Source organism: Rissa tridactyla, chromosome 3 (genome assembly GCF_028500815.1).
Source record: "Rissa tridactyla isolate bRisTri1 chromosome 3, bRisTri1.patW.cur.20221130, whole genome shotgun sequence".
In the NCBI taxonomy this organism is placed as follows: domain Eukaryota; kingdom Metazoa; phylum Chordata; class Aves; order Charadriiformes; family Laridae; genus Rissa; species Rissa tridactyla.
Window position 1 is genome coordinate 10781124 of NC_071468.1, and position 17719 is coordinate 10798842.

Genomic DNA, 17719 nt, shown 5'->3' on the forward strand with positions numbered 1-17719 from the left:
TTGAAATGCTGTAGAAGGGTGTGATTTGAGCTAACACACTCACATGCCTCGGAGAGAAACTTTTTGTCTCCCTGCAGAGGCATTCGATACAGCATTACTGGCACACACTGGGAAAAACACCTCTCTCTCCCTGCCTTATCAACACAGAGAGAAAAGAGAAGAAAAGAGAAGTTGGGCTGCCCCTGCGCTGATCACAGGGTGAGACACGGGTATTAGAGGAAGCGAAAATAGAAGTTTAAGGACTTGTTAGGTCTCAGTGGAGAAAACTCCTGCAACAGAGAAACAAAAGAAAATAGTCTCTTGATCTCATTTTGGAGATTGGAGTTGAAGCTATGCCTTTGCTCCGGACAGCCACACGGTCTTTGCCAGGTTAGGAGTCTGCGTCCGACACTGGAGACAGTTTTGGGATCAGCAGCATTACGCACCCCCTCCATTTCCACACGCACTGGCAAACTGTGCGGCATTTGGGCGGCTGGTTTCAGCCAAAACCAAAAAGATTTTTGAAAGTAAAAAATGCATTATTTGAGAAAGAATGAGGTTGCTTTCCATAGTCTTCCCGATTTGGAGAACAAAATGTATCTTACTTTACTGTGAGCAATCAATGAAGCACGGGAATCTAAAAGAAAACATTGCATTTGGGATCTAATGAAGTGTTTCGCTCCATGAGGAAAAAAAAAATATCTTTTATTTCAGAGACATGGGATTCATTGCAGCTTGAAACCCAAAGACTTCTGATTTTACGTTCATTTGGAGACAGAAATGTTTTGTGTTTAAGCCAGTATGCAAAACAATGTGCTTTATGCCCAGTGCAAGTCGGGAGGAAGTAAGAGATGATGTTGGCCTGCTGAGTAAGACAAGCTCCATGTTCATGGGCAGATGGTCCTGGCCCCGACCTCACAGAGCATTTAAGCACATGGGTCTTCAGTTTCTGACCAGCCCGTTCAGAGGCAGGAGGGAAATGCTGATCTCCATTAGGGCCAGTGGGAATTTTGCCATTAGTATCCACAGAGTTGGGACTTTGACCAACAAATAAAGATGAGCGATCGCTCACTGTCCCGGATGGAGAAGAAAGCGATACAGCTGATCCCACGCAGACCAGCCTCCCACGCAGCTGATCCCCTGCAGGCCAGCTCTTGGAGGCTGTACACTTAACCCCAAATATGCCCTCCTCCTCCCAGCCTTCCCCACATATCCCAAATGACATCTGACCTCTAGCTCCTGGAAATCCTCCTCTTCCTCCACATCATAGGAGAGGGTGTGAATCTTGATGTCATCTGCTGAGAGATCGATGAACTTGCTGTCCGGGTACTCCAGGCTGTCTTTGGTGGGAGAACGGTCCTCGATGAAGGTGGTTTCACAGCATTCCGAGCCGATGCTCTCGCCCCACGAGCGCAGCACGTTCTCCGAGTAGAGGATGATGTTGGGCCGGTAGTGAGACTCCACCGTCTGCTGCAGCATGTTGGGGTCCAGGAGCTGCTGCACGGGGTCGTTCCTGCCCTTCTCCAGGCAGCTGGGAGAGGAAAGGCTGCCTGCTCGGTGGCTCTGGTACTGGGGGGTCGGGTACACAGAGACCAGACCATCTCGGCTCTCTGCCACTAAGTTCCTTGTATTAATTAAACCATTCCTTTTCCCAGCTTCAGCGATCTTGTTGTGCATTAGCACGCTGTTCTGCTCAACCAAGCTATCCATACTGGGAGGTGTCTGAGGGAGTGGGACGAGCGGTCTTTATTTTGTTGTACCTTAGAGACTGGTCACACCGGGGCAGTGGCTCCCATCTTCCTGATAAGGAAAGGAAACAGATACCAGGGTGAGGACAAAGGCAATGAATAACATATCAGGGCACACAAATCCGCTTGTCTTCGGTATCACCTCATGACGAAATCCAGACCTACATAGGCACACACCCTGCCTTAGCTCTCCAAATGCATAGCCACTTGGAGAGGCAAAAAACCCCACCCCAAATCCATGGGTTGAACAGGAGCAGATGAACAGAGGACTTCCTGAGATGTCTTGGTAATGGTGGGCCCTGTCAAAGAAGGGCTGTGATGCCTTCTCCATCCTCCCACAGGTACACCACTGTCATCCTGAGGACAATGTGCCTTTCCTCTAAATACTCTGGTAAGAGAGATGGGAGGGAAAAACAAGGATAAAAGATAAAAGTACCATTTTCAGTTCTCAGAAACCTGCAATCGCGAAGGGCAGGCAGCTGGGACATTCAGCTGTCAGTCTCTGCAGCCACCCTTCACCTTGGCGAGTGCCTCACTACCCTTTGAAAACCCAGCTGAAGGAAAAGAAGCAGGCAGCACCCTTCAAATCGACTGAAAAACCACCACCTGAAGGCGAGATCAGATCTGACCCAGAGGAATTATAACTCGTCTAGACGGGGCCTCAAATCCCCTCCGTTGCTCTGGGTGCTCTACCTCTCCCAATGCCTCTGAGGCTGCCCCGGGGCGACAGATTGAAGGGCTGCGATGGGGCTTGTCAGCGTGACCATCCCCATGCAGATTCACCTGGAAGACATGGAGGCACAGTCGCTTGAGGACCAGGAGCCGGTTGTCTCCTTTTGCAGAGGAACAACAGCCGCCCCCTGTCTCACCAGCCCGCCAGCCTGGTTCACTTTTGTGTGGGCTGCACTACGGCGTGGGGAAGCAAAGAGACAGTTCAGCAGGCTAAAAGTACTTTTTTTCCGGCCCAAACACGTTCTCACCAGGACACCAGTTTTGCTCAGGTGCAGACAAAGGAAAATGCCTTTTGAAATACCGGTGTATCTGCCTCAGCAACAGTGAGCTCAGGGGTTTGTTTCTGGGCCCGACCATAGAAACCACAGAAATGCTCCTGGCTTCAAACAGCTTCACTGTAGATCCTCTATGGCCAAATTCTGAAGGTAAGATTACCTGTCCCCACTGCGCGGTCTGGAGGAAAACAAGAATTACCCACACGAACACACACACGCGTTGTTTTTACTTGATGCTTTCTATTTCCCTTTCATATCAGAGATCATCTTAACGCAGCGATGGCTAGCAAAAGCCTGATTTTATTTCCTCTAAATAACTCCACTGCTCAGACATCTGCGGTCTGCCCTTTGGCTGGCAAGAAACATTTAAACCATTGCTAAGAGCTGGTCGTCTGTTCTTATGCTACAAACGAAGCAAGAATCTTGTTTAACATACAAGAGAGCTTAACTAAGTACGCTGCAATGCTTGCATTCACAGCACTTGGTTTAACATGCAGAAAACCCAGTTTATTGTGTTACCAAATCATTCAGTGCTCGTCCTAAGTGAACTGTCAGGAAAGCTGCACAAGTCAAAATACACCACCGTGGGATCCTGTGGAATTTACATGAGACAGCTCTCAGCCCCAAACCTGGGGAACGTGCTGGCAGAATTAAACCAATCTGCAGATTAGCTTGGAAGCTCCGACTCAGTTTCACCCCAGGATTAGTCCCAAAGCCCTCAGCCCCTTTGCAGCAGATAAGACTGAGAGCGGGTGCCCTGCCTTTCCAAGGAAAACTCATTTCCATATGCAGCTAAGCCTGTGCTCAGTGAAGAGGACCATGCCCTCTTCCCGCTCCCGGTGGGGTAACATCAGCCTGTCTCAGCACAGACATATTGGTGCGAGGTGGAGATGCTTTTGGAGAAGCAAGCGACCTTCAGCAGGTGAGAGCGGGTGGGGAGGCCAACGTGTCGCACATTTGCCTTAGGACCGGTGCTTCCATCTGCCGCTCCCCACTGAGCACTGGCAACCTGCAGGACCTCCTGACAGCTGCTAAACTGTCCCAGTTTGGCTGTTTAGGAGCTTCAGAGGCTGGGTGGGACTCAGCCACAACCTCAGCTGGGGAACACCCGGTGCTTTACCCAGGTCGGGTGGGACCACTTGCTTAGGAGATTATTCTGCTATGTCTCCAGTTTGCCCACAAGCCTTCCCCTTCTTCCTCCCGCACCTACCAAAGAAACTAAACGAAAGTACATCACCGCAGGCAAAAGCTGAGAAAAACCCAGCAATTACAGAGCACGTTGTCAGTTCCCTCTGAGCTGGCTTGAAAAAAGTGCAAGGCTCCCTGACATGTGACACCAATCATCAACCCCACTGAAGTCTGAGAGACTTCACGCAAAACTGTAACCTGGCTCAGAAGCATTCTTAGCCCTGCCATTTGTCCAAGCAAACTGAGGTGGTCAGCAAAAATATGCCACAGATGTAGTAGAAATTGGAAGAAGATGTGCAAATCAAACTGATCCCCTCTCAGAAGAATGGATGAAGAGGTCAGTAGTTGGCCATTGCGTCAATGGCTGCAGCAAAGCTTGGGTTAGGCCTTCCACCTGCATGCTGGCACATCATTCCAACAAATGGCTGTTGTCTGGCTTGAGCAGCACTCAGGAAAATGCCATTTTAAGGCAGCTTTACCTCATGCCTTCGAGCCATGCTGTCAGATTCCCTTCACGTTGTCTCTGCACTCGCCTATCATCTGCTTGCAATGGGTGCAAATGAGGCTCTACGGGCATAGTGACACCAGACGTAGGTGGTTTGCAGACCGCTACATGTTCCTCATGCAATTTTAGGTGGCCATCTTGAAAGGTATGGATTATGAGGAAGGGTGACTCCCATCTCTTTAAAGTTGAGGTGCATGGGGACTCTCCAAAATCATAGGAAATGAAAACTGTCCCTCAGTTCCTCTCACGCTCCTCAGGAACAGGAGAAGAATAGTAAGCAGAGGCCACAGGGGAAAATGCTTTAGTATGCCTAAGTGACCTGAGACCAAGGAGCACTTCAGAATGTCACTGGGAAGTCGGTGTTGTCAGGAGTCAGGACTGCCCCAGGCAAGAGTGACATCCCTTGCTCCTAAATGTTCATCAGCCTACGTGATGCAGGAGACAAGCCCCTTTTGCAAAAGGCTGATCAAAAGGGAGCCCAAGGCTCAACAACATTTGAAAAAGTGATTTGGTTCCAAAGTCTCTGGAGTGCCGACAGGTAAGGTTCTGCAAAAGACCTAAACAGGGACGGCTCATGATGGCTCGGGTATGGTATGGCTGATATCACTATCATCGCAAGGAACTGAGAACAACTACGTTACGGGCTCAAGCATCCTCCCTAATCACCCCAAAATTTGAGTTTTTAGGGTTAGCCTAGTGTTAGCACACCCCATAGCCTGGCTTCAGCCAGTGCCTTCTCCCAGACAACACCTACACTGCAGTAAGTGCGTGCCATGCATGCTCCTGAAAAGCCCAAAGGGGAAAATCACCTCACTTGGTCAGGTAAGAGAGCTTAGTGGCATGGACACAGTAGATGTTGGACCATTCAACCTACGCGCGACAGGATGGATGCTGGCATGTCTCACTTACTAGATAGGAGGGAGCCCGTGGTGCTGCTCAGTCCTACCGTGGATCTCAGCATCTATCTGGCCGGTGCTTAGCTGCCATGCATTTAAACCAGCCTTGTAAACCAATCTTGCAGATTCTGAGTGACACTTTCCCCTTGGGATGGGGGAGGCGGGGGAAAGAAAACATCCAGAATGAGGCAAGGACAAGAGAGGGAGCATCTTTCCCACACAGAGCTCCTCCAGCAATAGGGCTAATGCATTGCTCAAGACATCCTCTCCGGAGTCCCACATAGCAGTGCAGCTCGCGCGCCTCGGGGAAGGTCAGCAGAGAGAGACACGGATGGCAGCAGGCAATCAAGGAAAATTGTTTAACCCTAGCGTCATTTCAATCTGTAGCTGGCTGGCAGCCTTACCAGAGCCTGACCCAATGTTCTCGGCCGTGCAAGTGTATTGTTTAGTGGTAAGGAGCTGGTGAGACTCTTATGCCTTTTCATTATAATATCTTAACAGGAAAAACAATAATAATAATAATAATAATAATAATAATAATAAGGTGGCATTGATTTTTCTTTTCCGGGTGAAATTCCTGAGTGGCTGGCCATTAGGTTTAAATCAATAGCACCTTGATTGCTGGTGCATTTTGATGCGTAGCTGAAACAAGGTCAATTGCTGTCTAGGGAAACTGAGAAACAGTTGAGGTACCCAGAGATTCTTCATCAATAAAAAGGCAGGATTAAGAGTGTCGGCAGCCACAAATGAGATTTCACATCCTCATGGATAAGAAAGAACCTCCCCCGGGCTTTTCTCTTCCCAACCACCGGCTGAAGGAAGTCAAATCAGATTTCCAAAGGCCTTTGTAACCTGCTGCTACCCCAGTGTTGGTAGGAGAATTAGAGGCAAAGGCTGGACTTGATTTCACCTACTGCAGACACCCAAGGATGCTTCTTGGGGGAAATTAATTGCAGTTACGCAAAGTGCGCGAGACTGGTGGGCTCAGTCTCTCTTTGGAGTAACAATACACCTGTAAAATACAGGGGAGACCCTCTCAGCTTAACCTACAGATGAGTGAAGCAGGTGAAACAAGTCCCCCAGTTCAGACAGAGAAGCAACGGACAGTGTCAGGTGTCCAGGAGTGATGCTTAGGGGCCATCACTTGTGGATGTGATGTGCTTATGGCACTTAAAAGGCAGCAAGTGCTTATGCCGTGGCTCAGAGCCTGTATCCTGCCTGCAGGGACTCCTCGGAGGTGGACTCAGTCACCATCTTTTCATTAAGGGCTTTCCCTGACTTGACCCGGGCCAGGCTCATGTGTCTGTGACTCGCGGGCAGGTCCTAAACTGAAGATTGCCCCAGTTTCCAGGTCAAACTGCAGCCCAGAGGATCCCGGATGGCAGCACGACTGAGCAGATGACCTCTGATAGACCACCTGAGGCAACTGGAGGATGCCTTCTCTGCAGGGAGCCAACACTCACAGCGAAAAAGAGCCACTCTCATTACCGGGGAGCGCAGTGAGGTTTCAGAATGATGCTGACAGGAAAATGAAACTCATCAGAGCCCTTTAAATAAGAGAGCTGTTCAGTCTGCTCCAAGACGCAGAGTTAATTTAACTGCTTTGATTCAGGTTTCATTTGTCTTCGCACAGTTTGAATTTCTCCCCACAAATCACTCACTGGTACTCAGGCTAACCAGAAATAATTCTGCATTTTCAGACTTGAGGCTGGAACTAAAAGGGAAAAACAAGTTCAAGCTATTGACAAGTAGTAGATCAAACTTCAATCTAATTTTTACCTTGGGGATTAGGCATTTTTACCCAGGTCTCTGGTATTAAAAGTGAAGCCATTAATTATTACAACCTTCAGTCTTTCCAATTTCTTGCATTTCTTTTTTTTTTTTTCTTTTCTCTCTCTTTCTTATTTTAATAAGAAGCTGCAACCAGTGCCAAGATATTTAGTCTGCAATGCTGTGGTTTATTAAGCTATCACTTGTGTTACAGCAGAGCCCAGCTACGGTAGCTGCAATGAGAGCTACGCTCTGCTGGTGTTCTGCAGACTCCCGCTATGATGACAGTGGCTGACAAGCTAATTAAGCGAAGGGTGTGAGACAGAGATAGGCAAGCCGTAGAGAGGGCAAGGAGAGGAGAGCTAAACGCTGTGCCCCGGGCTCTGGCAGACAAGGAGCAGAAGACAGCTCTGCTACTGGCCACCGTCCCGAAACTCCTTCGCTCTTCCGTGGCCCAGCAAGCCCCTCCACGGGGCTCTCCCCGTTGCGCAGCTCTAGCACAGCCTCAGGGTGTTTCAGCCTTCTGGAGGCGCTTGACAGGTACCAAAAGCCCTATGTGAACAAGCAATTCCGTTACCTCTGAAATACCAGGCTACAGTTGAAAAGCCCCAGCCCTTTCCTCACAACAGATCAGAAGGACGTTCATCCAGGCAGACCAGACATCCCCGTCCCCAAAGGCCTGGTTTGTTGTCAGGAAAACTTGGAGATGAAGGCAAGCCATGGGGAGGCTGAAGGCAGAGTCCTCATCTGCTGTCAAGCCTTACAGCCGCACCCATTGTCATTCCCTGCAGATCTTGCAGAGGATCAGCCAGGAGAAAGGGCTCAAAGAGCTCATGTGCATCTACATGGGGGTCTTGGATATAAGGGGGAATCTTTTCCCCATGAAGACCGTCAATCATTGGAAAAGGTCACCCAGGGAGGTTGTGCAGTCTCCACCCTGGGAGGTTTTTAAGACCCAACTGGATGAAGCTTCTGGTGTGCAACCTGGTGTGACCCCATAGTTGACCCTGCTTTGAGCATGGGATTGCGCTAGAGACCTCCTGAGGTTCCTTCAACTTGAGTTACCCTATAATCCAAATCTCTCTGCTCCTAACAGATTCCCACCTGTCTCCCATTCTCCCAACAAGACATCCACTGCTCCCACGTTCTTCTGCCAACCCCTCAGTGACCCTAAACCTAATGCCAGCATCGCAAGAAAGGGCAATAACCACACTTTGAAGGGTTGTTCCACTAGCAGAAGCTGAAGCAGCCTCATGACTACCAGATTCAACAAAGCGTCGCTGGGTTTGGTTCTGGTTCCCCCATTGCCAGCACACAGAAAGCAGGGGGGAGAAAGCTTTCTTGAAGAACAGGCATGCCAAATGGTGAGAGCTGCAGCTTGACAGAAACCACATTGTGAGAGGTTTGGAGGCTGCAGGTTTCCCTGGCGCAAGCTTCCAGGTACGAGGGACTTTTTAATCCATAATGCGGTAGGCTTCGACATAGTTTAAGGTATTTCAAACATCTAGAAATTGCAACAACACATACGGACCCTTTGCTTGAGAGAAAGCACAGGCAATGTGCGCATCTGGAGAGCTGATTACAAAGTGAAATATTCAAGGAAAGGAAGGAAAAAACATTTCCCGCTTGTATTTTTCTTCTTTGATTTAGCTGGGCTCATTGAAATAGGTTTTGTTTTAAGGGAGCGTTGCTATTTCAGCAGCTGAAATTCCTTTAGACCTATTAAGTAAACTACAGGGAGTTTCGTAAGGCAATGCAACGAACTCATGCTGGGAGAATTAGGAATGCATGCGTTAGTGATAGTTAAATGTTTCATTGCTAACAGTGGAAGGAAAAAGACCTCCATGCTATTTTAGTATTACCAATATGCAGCAAATCCTCCGTGAGACGTGGGCCCGTCCTGCCTTGAAAAGGAGGGACTCAGAGTACAGTGAAATGCCCAAGGTCACGTCAGACACAGTAGCAGAGCTGGAAATAAAATCCAGGTCTCTTGATTGCCTGTCCAGAGGTATATTTAAATGTGGAAACAATTACCATATGCATATTAGATCTGCCTGAATAATTGATTGCTTGATTCAGTAGCTGAACCAAGAACTGGGTGGGGGGAGAAAGGAGGAATTACCTTGTGTTGACCTAAAACATAAAATGTTATCCCTGCAACAAAATATTTGCTTTTGAGCAGATGGAAGCATCTTGCCTGAGCCAAAATGAAAAGTAATGTTTCATTTATTCATTCTTAATTGAAAGAACTGGCTTTAAGTTTGCCTCAAGTTGCCTCCAATAAAAAAAAAATGACACATTCAGGCTTTTCTAGCAACCCTCCTTCCCGACTAATTTTGGCAGCCTCGACTCTTTGTTGAGCTCACAACTTTTTTTCATTTGACAACAAAATTTCACTTTCCATCTACTGAATATCTGACCTGAATAACAGCACCTGGCTGTAATGTAAATAACCCTGGCTGTTGTGGAAGGCGCCACTATAAAAACACCTTGCACAACTTAACGGCAATTAATTTGCAAAGTGAAAGCAGTCAAAAATAAGGCTCCGTGCCTTTTTAAGCGAGAAATTCATTTCACCAATGCAACCGGGGAAAGCTCAGTGTTGGAAAGCTGTTATCAGCTACCTAACTGCATCTGGACGCATGAGTGCTACAAATCAGCCTTGACCAAGTGGCTGACGAGCTCAGTGCCAACCCATGAAACAGCTGGATCCTGTCCTAATTCTGCATCTCCACATGATCAAAGTCTTTGGTGCATGTGCCCGACACACGCTTCTCTCATGCCTTCTCCTCCTCTCCTGGCTGCAAATGCGTACCCTCCACGCTGAGCCTGGCTATCCAGCAGCACGTGCAGCAAAGGATGCCTTCGCACCAGCTTGTGTCACCGGGTTCTTTGCAGCGCTGCTGTTCAGAGGGTCCTCAATACCTCAGAACAGGACCATTGGACAACCCCAAGTGTATCCAGCCTTTTCACAGCCCTCTGAGCCCCCCGCCCCCATTTCAAACTGGGGAGATTGAGTCAGCTCTGGAGCCCCCAGCATAAGAAGGACACAGACCTGTTGCAGTGGGTCCAGAGGAGGGCCACGAAGATGATGCAAGGGCTGGAGCACCTCTGCTATGAGGACAGGCTGAGAGAGTTGGGGTTGTTCAGCCTGGAGAAGAGAAGGCTCCAGGGAGACCTTATAGCAGCCTTCTAGCACCTAAAGGGGGCCTACAGGAAGGATGGGGAGGGACTCTTTGTAAGGGAGTGTAGTGATATGATGAGGGGTAGCGGTTTTAAACTGGAGGAAGGGAGATCTAGATTAGATATTAGGACGAAATTCTTTACTGTGAGGGTGGTGAGACGCTGGAACAGGTTGCCGGGGGAAGTTGTGGCTGCCCCATCCCTGGAGGTGTTCAAGGCCAGGCTGGATGGGGCTTTGAGCAGCCTGGTCTAGTGGGAGGTGTCCCTGCCCAGGGCAGGGGGGTTGCAACTACATGATCTTCAAGGTCCCTTCCAACTCTATGATTCTATGAGGAGTGATTCTTGCTTTAAAAGACGTGTCTCTCCCAAGAGAAGGCCAAGCTGACATTTCTTCTCCCTCCGTCCATCCCAAAAAGCTGTTCTGTAAAACTCTGATTATGTCCAGTGCGATAAAACTAACCCTCATGACATAATAAATAGAGAGACACATAATGAAATAGCTCAGGTCACTACCTTCAGCAGCGTGGTCAGGCTGAAGGATCTGTTTGCCAAATCGAAGAGCAGAAAATTGTGCTGCCGTTCACCTTCCAAGTAAGCGAATACAGCTGTTCTCTGGGGTGTATAATTGCATCCTTAATTGTTCTGAGTGCCCTCACTGAGAAAAAACTTCATCCAAAGTGAGTCCCACGACGCTCCTGCATGGAGCGAAGAGCACTGCTAGCCTCTGCCCAAGCACTGCTCCAGCTTCTGGGGAAAACTTGACTCAGACCCACACTCATCATTGCCAGGTTTGGGGCCAGAACTGTTGCTTTTGTGGGTTTAACCACGACCCATGCTTTTCAGAGTGAAAACTTACACACAGCTGAACTGCTTGTCTGTTTACTTGATAGACTAGCTGCATCCTCAGGTGACAAGATGCGATGCCTCAGTTCTCTTGGTCCCTACGCCACAGAGTCGGGATAGTTCCGGAGAGTCGATCTAAGATTTAAAGGTCTGGAAAAGACTGTGTTACGACCAGAAAAAACCTCTCCCTGATTTTAGTGATGCCTGATGTTGTAACAGAATTAAAATTCTCCAGCCTAGAAGAAGCCACCTGATGCTTTGCCCTGTAGAAACCTGCAGCAAAGCGAAGTCCCTGCTGCACACAGCAGAGCATCTAAATGAACCCCAGGAGGCTCACCCTGGAATATCAACATCACAGCATCACCTGGTCCTCTTGGTCTGCTTGCAGGCTGACTCCAGTGCTTCCCTTTGACCTAAAATCCCCAGTTAACTGTGTTTCTAACCAGTCTGGCCAAGAGACAGAAACACCCAGATGTGGCTCCAGGACTGGTCCTACTAACTCCCTCAAGTCTCATTCCCGATGGGCAGCCAAGCCTCCATAGAGCCTGGTCCTTGCGTACACCCCGCTCATCTGGCTCCACTCGTGTTTCCACCTTGTATGCAGGAAGCAAGGCAGGACAAGACACCTGTCTCACACTTGTTCTGCATTGTCATACACCAACGCTAAGCTCTAGGCTGGGATTTGAGATATTCCTGAGGGCAGGAATGATAAATAAAGACAGGACAGAACAGGAAAACAGCCTAGTGGTGCAGACCTGGTGCAAAATGAAGGTTTCCCTATCTCCTGCCCCAAGCAAAGCACCCCAGGGTCGTAAGTCACTTTGCTAGAAAAATGCTTCTGTGCTACTGTAAAATTTCTAGTGCCAGTTCATCAGGGCGAGGATGATTAGATTAAGCAGCCACTGCTGGGGCAATAAAATCAGCCTTGCTCCATCAGCCCCTAGAAGAATTGCAGAGCCAGGAATACGCTGTGGGACAAAAGCTTCACAGAATAAGTGATTTCGACATAGCGAGACTGGTAGCTGGACGCAGATAGGGTGGGCAGGGAAACACTGAAAAGTAGCATCAGTGGGTGTAGATTGACTTTTACAGACCTTTCTTAACCCGATGTTCATCCCTCCCTGTAGAAATCAGAGTTGAAATGAATAATGGGGCCCATTAGACTCAGAGCATTGCCAGAGCCAGAAGAAAAATCCTATATCCTCTTCCTTCTGGGAGGAGAAGGGATGTAGAAGCTAAGAAGTTTCTACAGGGGAGGCACGGGCATTTGGCTGGCAGCACAGCAGCTCAGCATTGCCTCTGTGACCTTGCACACCACATGCAGTGGGGAGAAGGGAGAGGATTTTGTTGCAGAGAGCACAAGAACAGGAGCTGGAAGGCGGGCGGGTGGCGTGGGGACGCTGGGAGAGGACTGGGTCAGCCATTGCACGCAGAGGGCAGCTGCCGCGGGAGACGTCCTGAAGAAGCAAGCTGAGCACAGCTGTCCTGCAGGACCTGGCACCGGGCAGGACGTCTCATGGGACCTAGGATGGGCAGGTCCCCCCTCAAGGAGCTGAATTCTTTGATTATGCCGTGATTGTCTTCCGAGCAAATCACCCAGTTGCAAGCACCATTTCAGAGATCTTCCTTCTCCCTGGGGATTTTTAAGGGGTCTGAACACTCAATCAAAGCACATAAACCCCATTAAACCTCTGCTCAAATTATGCCAACTGGATGTGAGCAGTCAGTTCATTCTTCTCGTGCCTCAGTGAACTAAAGTTTCAGAGCTTAAGGAGAGAAATACTTTAAAGCACGGATTTGAATGGATGATTAATGAGGGAACTTCACACACTCAGGTTTTATTTAGTCACATACACACAGATACATACCTACAGGGATGCCATGTATAAAACTGGGAGTGCTAAAGGCATGCATGGACTCACACCTCTCCTGTGCTGCACCACTATTTTAAAATGCGGTTTTTGCCGGTGCAATGAAAATAACCAGAGTTTGTCACGCTTCCGATATTATGACACCAAATTCAAAGCACAAAATCTTTTGATTCTTAGGTGCCACAGGTTGGACCAGCTCCACATGAATCCTCAGGGTCACAGACATTTACATCTGCCGAGGAGCGTTTTGCTGTGATCTCATTGCTCAAAGTAGTTTCCCAACTTTTACTAGAGGAAGAGTATTCAGGAACATTTGTTTTGGTAGCCAGAGGATGTGTATTCAGCCATGAGCAGATACACACTCACACACTTACACACAGACACTAGTCATTCACATTTGTCAGAGCAAAGTCCCCGAACACGCAGAGTATTTTCCTCCTGTTTAAATCTCCGCAGTTCTATTCCGTTTTTTCCCAACGGCACTGTACAAACAATAACCTGTCCAAAGTCGACTCTTCACAGTGAAGAAAACAAAATTTGTAAGTCCCACTATGTGATCTGCAATCTTAATGACCACATAGGCAGTATTAAAAACTCTCCTGGACAGAAGCGTTTATAGCTTTCTGCAGATATGAATTTACAGTAGAGAGAAAGACAAAAAAACTTATCCAGCTGTGTCACACCTTTTCTCTAATACTATCCTTAGAAGCAAAAGCATTTTAAATCCAGAAAGCAGCGTTCATCAAGTTAAATGTGTTGTGGTGGTGCCTGTATACACCAGTACTGCATTACATCTGCATTTGTATAACGAAGAGCCTTCCTGTGCGTGTGAGATTTATTCCAGAGCGTATGGCACCAGTGGTGTGAGATGTCTGCTTGCCCACTTAATAAAAGGAAACTTCATTTAATTCCTACAAATGTATTCATCCTACGTACACCCTGGCACGACCTGTAGTTACCCAACTGCCAATAAAATGTCACCTTGGCCAGTAAAATCAGAAGTGGCTTATTCTTTGGAGCGAGGTAATTTGAAACTAATATGAGAGCATCTAAATGCAGCTACTTTGAAGATGATAGCTCATTAACTATAATTAAGAGCAAGTCATTTAAATACATGAATGTAGAAAAGTGCATTCTCTGCTCTGACTGCGTTTTATAATACACAATAATCCCCCTGAAAGTACCAGTTAACTCATCTTCTTGGGTTTAAGAATATCAAAGCATCTTTTAATTGTTGTTAATGCCCTGTTTATGCGGGATTAATGTCTAATTATTTGTGATTTGAATATTTAATCTCCCTGGAAAGTTTAGATCTTTTTTTGGCTTCTTTCTCTCTCACTACACGCCGAGGCTGCAGCCTCCCCCTCCAGTTATTTTGAAGACACAGTTCAACAGATTGCTCTCCAGAGCAACTCCTGCCACTAGGTAGCTCCATGTTCTTACGGGGCGACAAAACCCACCACCACCACCACCACCGCCGCCGCCGCCAGTCCCCCATAGACCTTTGCACCTCTCCTCCTGCAGCCGTGCTCTGGACCAGCGAGCGCTGCCAGTCCTGTTCCAGAACTCCTGCAGTGCCAATTCCAGAAAGGTCTCACTGCATTCCCCAGCCTCTTCCTACCGAAGGGTTCCCCCTTGGTGCCTTGCGGGATGCTTTAGTGATACCCGACCCAGAAGGATGGGGCACGCATGGGGGGCTTACCCAAGGTCACCCCTCTCTGCCACTGAATAGCAGGGATCACTCCTGTCCCCTCGCCTTAACCATCCCTCTCTCCAACTTGGCTGTCGCTGCCCACAAACTAAAGGATGGGAAGGAAAAGAAATTCAATCCGGCGCCTCTTGAGCAGGCTGCTGAGGAGAGAGGGCGGCTGTGGCTCCCTGCCGCCTCTCGCCCGGCTCGGGCTCTGCCCCGGAGCCGGCCCGTGGCCGTGGAGCCCCGCACAGCCCCGCTCCCCCCCATCCCGGCGGGATGGCGGGGTGCGGGGAGGGAAAGATGCTCGGCCACAGTGAGCCGGAGGGGATTTCTCCTGGGGAAGGGAAAGGAAAAGCAGGACCCCGCGGTCCAGTTTCTCTTCCAGCGCTCCCAATCCAAACCTTGCCACGGCACTGGAAAACCCTGATTCCTCCCCTGACCCCCGCCAGGCGGGCCGTGCAAGACCGGGCGTGCTAATTTCGGCTCTCGGCGGGGCACCGGGGAAGCACCGCTGCGCCGCGGGCGTCCCCCACGCCCCCCCTCCCGCCACCTCTCCCCGGCTGCCTGGCGCGGGCAGCATCCCGGGGGCGGCCCCAAGTCCCTGCGCTCCCCGGGCTCCCTCCGGAGACCCTCTTGCCGCGGCGGCTGCGGGAGCCGCGGTACCGCCCCCCCCCGCCCCGCTCCGTGCCCGGCGGCCCCGCTCCGGAGGCTGCGGGGGGAATTTGGTGCATCGCTCCATGAGAGGATGGGGTGGGATGGGATGGGATAGGGGGGAGGGAGGGGGGGGTCACTCACCTCCTTGCAAGGTGACCCGCAGCGCGATGCTCCCGCCGGGGGCTGCAGGAGGGGCGGCGCGGCTCCCGGGCCGGCGGCGGCTCAGCGCCCGGCCGCGGCGCACGGCAGCATCCCGGCGGCGGGGGACCGGGGAGGGCGAGGGGCCGGGGAGGGCGAGGGGCCGGCGGGGCTGCGCCTCCTGCACCGCCCGGCTGCACTGTGCGCTCAACTCGCGGGGAGGAGGAGGAGGAGGAGGAGGAGGAAGAGGAGGAGGGAGAGAGGGAGGGAGGCAGGCGGAGGGAGGCAGGAGAACCAGCCCTGCGTGGCGGCGCGGCCAACTTTCCTCCTGCAGCAGGAGCAGCCTCACATCCCCCGGCGTGTACCCCCTCTCCCCGCGGGGGGGACACGGCAAAACCCTCCCCTCTCTGCCCCCCATCTCCACCTCCTCCTCCTCCTCCTCCCTGGGCCTTCCTCCCAGACAGGGTCTCTCCGCTGCTCCCCACACACCGGAGCTCAGCGCCCCTCCCCGGGGCACCGGCTCCCCTCTCCCCCCGCCAACCCCGGCTCCCCGGCTGCCCCCCCCACCGTGCCCTGCCGCAGCGGCACCCGGTACCGCTCCCCCGGCCACACCGGCACCTGCCAGCACGGAGCCTGATGCACCAGCTCCCCGAGGCGATGGGGAAGCTCCAGCAGGTCTGAAGAACTTTATTTTATTTATGTATGTGCTTTATTTTTTTAGCGTAGTGAACGGGCACGCCGGGCTGCATGCTGCAGCGTTGAGGGGGTGTTCCTTGCTTTCCTAATAACTGTGCACAATACGGGTAAGCAGGGTTCATTCATCCCTCTTCCCACCCCCAGCAGGCCTGCTAGCCAAGTCATTTGCCTAAAAGCTTCTCTGTCACCGCTTCTTTCTAGATGCTTCAACATCGATGGCTCAAGATGCCGTTGGAAGATCGCACGCCCGGTTTAGATCACTGTTTTCCTTCGCCACTGCAGGGAGGGAGGGAGGCACGAGGCCTCATAGCCCCAGCGCGTTTTCGTTGCCTCCACCTCTCTACTTGGGTCCAGGCTATGTTCTCTCCCTGCTTGCTTCCTGCTTGTTGTTATTCATACTCCCAAAATAACCCATGCCAGGCCTTTGCTGAAGGAGAATGTTCAAGATTTAAAACACACATTAACCAACTTGAGCCCGTCTGGGGGATTTTCAGCAGAAAATCCCTCCAGCCCCATTTTTTCCCATCTTTCACAACATTTTAGTTCTCTTTCAAACTCTAACTTTTTTTTTCAGTATATCTTAGCGATACTCACAGAAGATTTTTCTCTCTGTCTAAATATCTGTTCCGTTGTTCATTCCTGACTTGCTTCAGACTTCAGGGAGGTTTTGTGTCTTACAGAAAACAATCTCTTCCTTAATGTAATAGGCACTGGGAGAGAGTAAATACGTAGTCAACAGAAAAAAATAGCCCCAAAATTATGATCACCCTGATTCTCCAAAGTGCTTTTCACCTTTCCTTTTTTGGGAACGGAAGCCCGTAAAACACCTTCATTATGCCTTTATGGAGTAAAGACTTTTAGGAAAAAGACTCTCTTTCTGTTCTTCTTGTACAGGAACGGAACTGTAGGGAGGCTGGCTTGCAACCAAATGCCTTCTAGCTGCTACAGCGCAAATTCTTATCTTCAGGCATTGCTGCTACTGAGGGGAGATATCAGCTGGCTTGGATGGCTGGTGAATTCCTGGCAAAATACAGTTTCTTAGTGACCACAAGTATTTGTGAAACAGGATGAAATGGGGCAAGATTTCCAAAAGGATTTGTTGCATTTTTTCTTGGAAGAAAGAAATGGCATTTATACAGAATGGAGCGAGGAAGGGATTTCTGGGTCATCAAGTCAAATTTTCTGGCTTCCAGGCAGCCACATTCTGTGATCCTATTTGCTTCTTTCTGACACTTCCGAAATGAAGCGTTTTCCACGCTGTCATCAAGGTGAGGTTCAGTGACATCAGGGAAGTAATCATTTTCTCTAACACTGTTCCTCCACTTTTCCCACTCTCCCAGCACCAAATTAAGCACATTCTTCATTCAGTCGGGGAAGCCCATGGGCCTTTGTGTCCATCAGGAAGTCAGGCCTAATTTGGTTTACTTGAGTTTTGCAGTAGAACCAAGAAAATCTAAGTAGCAGAGCAATCACAATCCAACAACCCCAGTGGTTGTAATTTTGCGACAGACCAGGACATACTCGCCCTCTGTTGTCTCTTCTCTTGCC

General features: G+C 49.9%; 1 protein-coding gene across 1 annotated transcript in view; it reads right to left on the minus strand.

The window, feature by feature from the left end:
- The window catches only part of SYNDIG1 (synapse differentiation inducing 1), a 73644-nt gene extending 58055 nt beyond the window's left edge, over nt 1-15589 (minus strand). The window contains exons 1-2 of the mRNA XM_054195555.1: nt 15479-15589; nt 1210-1779 (exon numbers count right to left, since the gene is read on the minus strand). Coding sequence (XP_054051530.1) covers nt 1210-1689 — 480 coding nt within the window. The 5' untranslated portion in view covers nt 1690-1779; nt 15479-15589. The remainder of the gene's footprint in view (nt 1-1209; nt 1780-15478) is intronic.
- Between the last annotated feature and the right edge of the window lie 2130 nt (nt 15590-17719).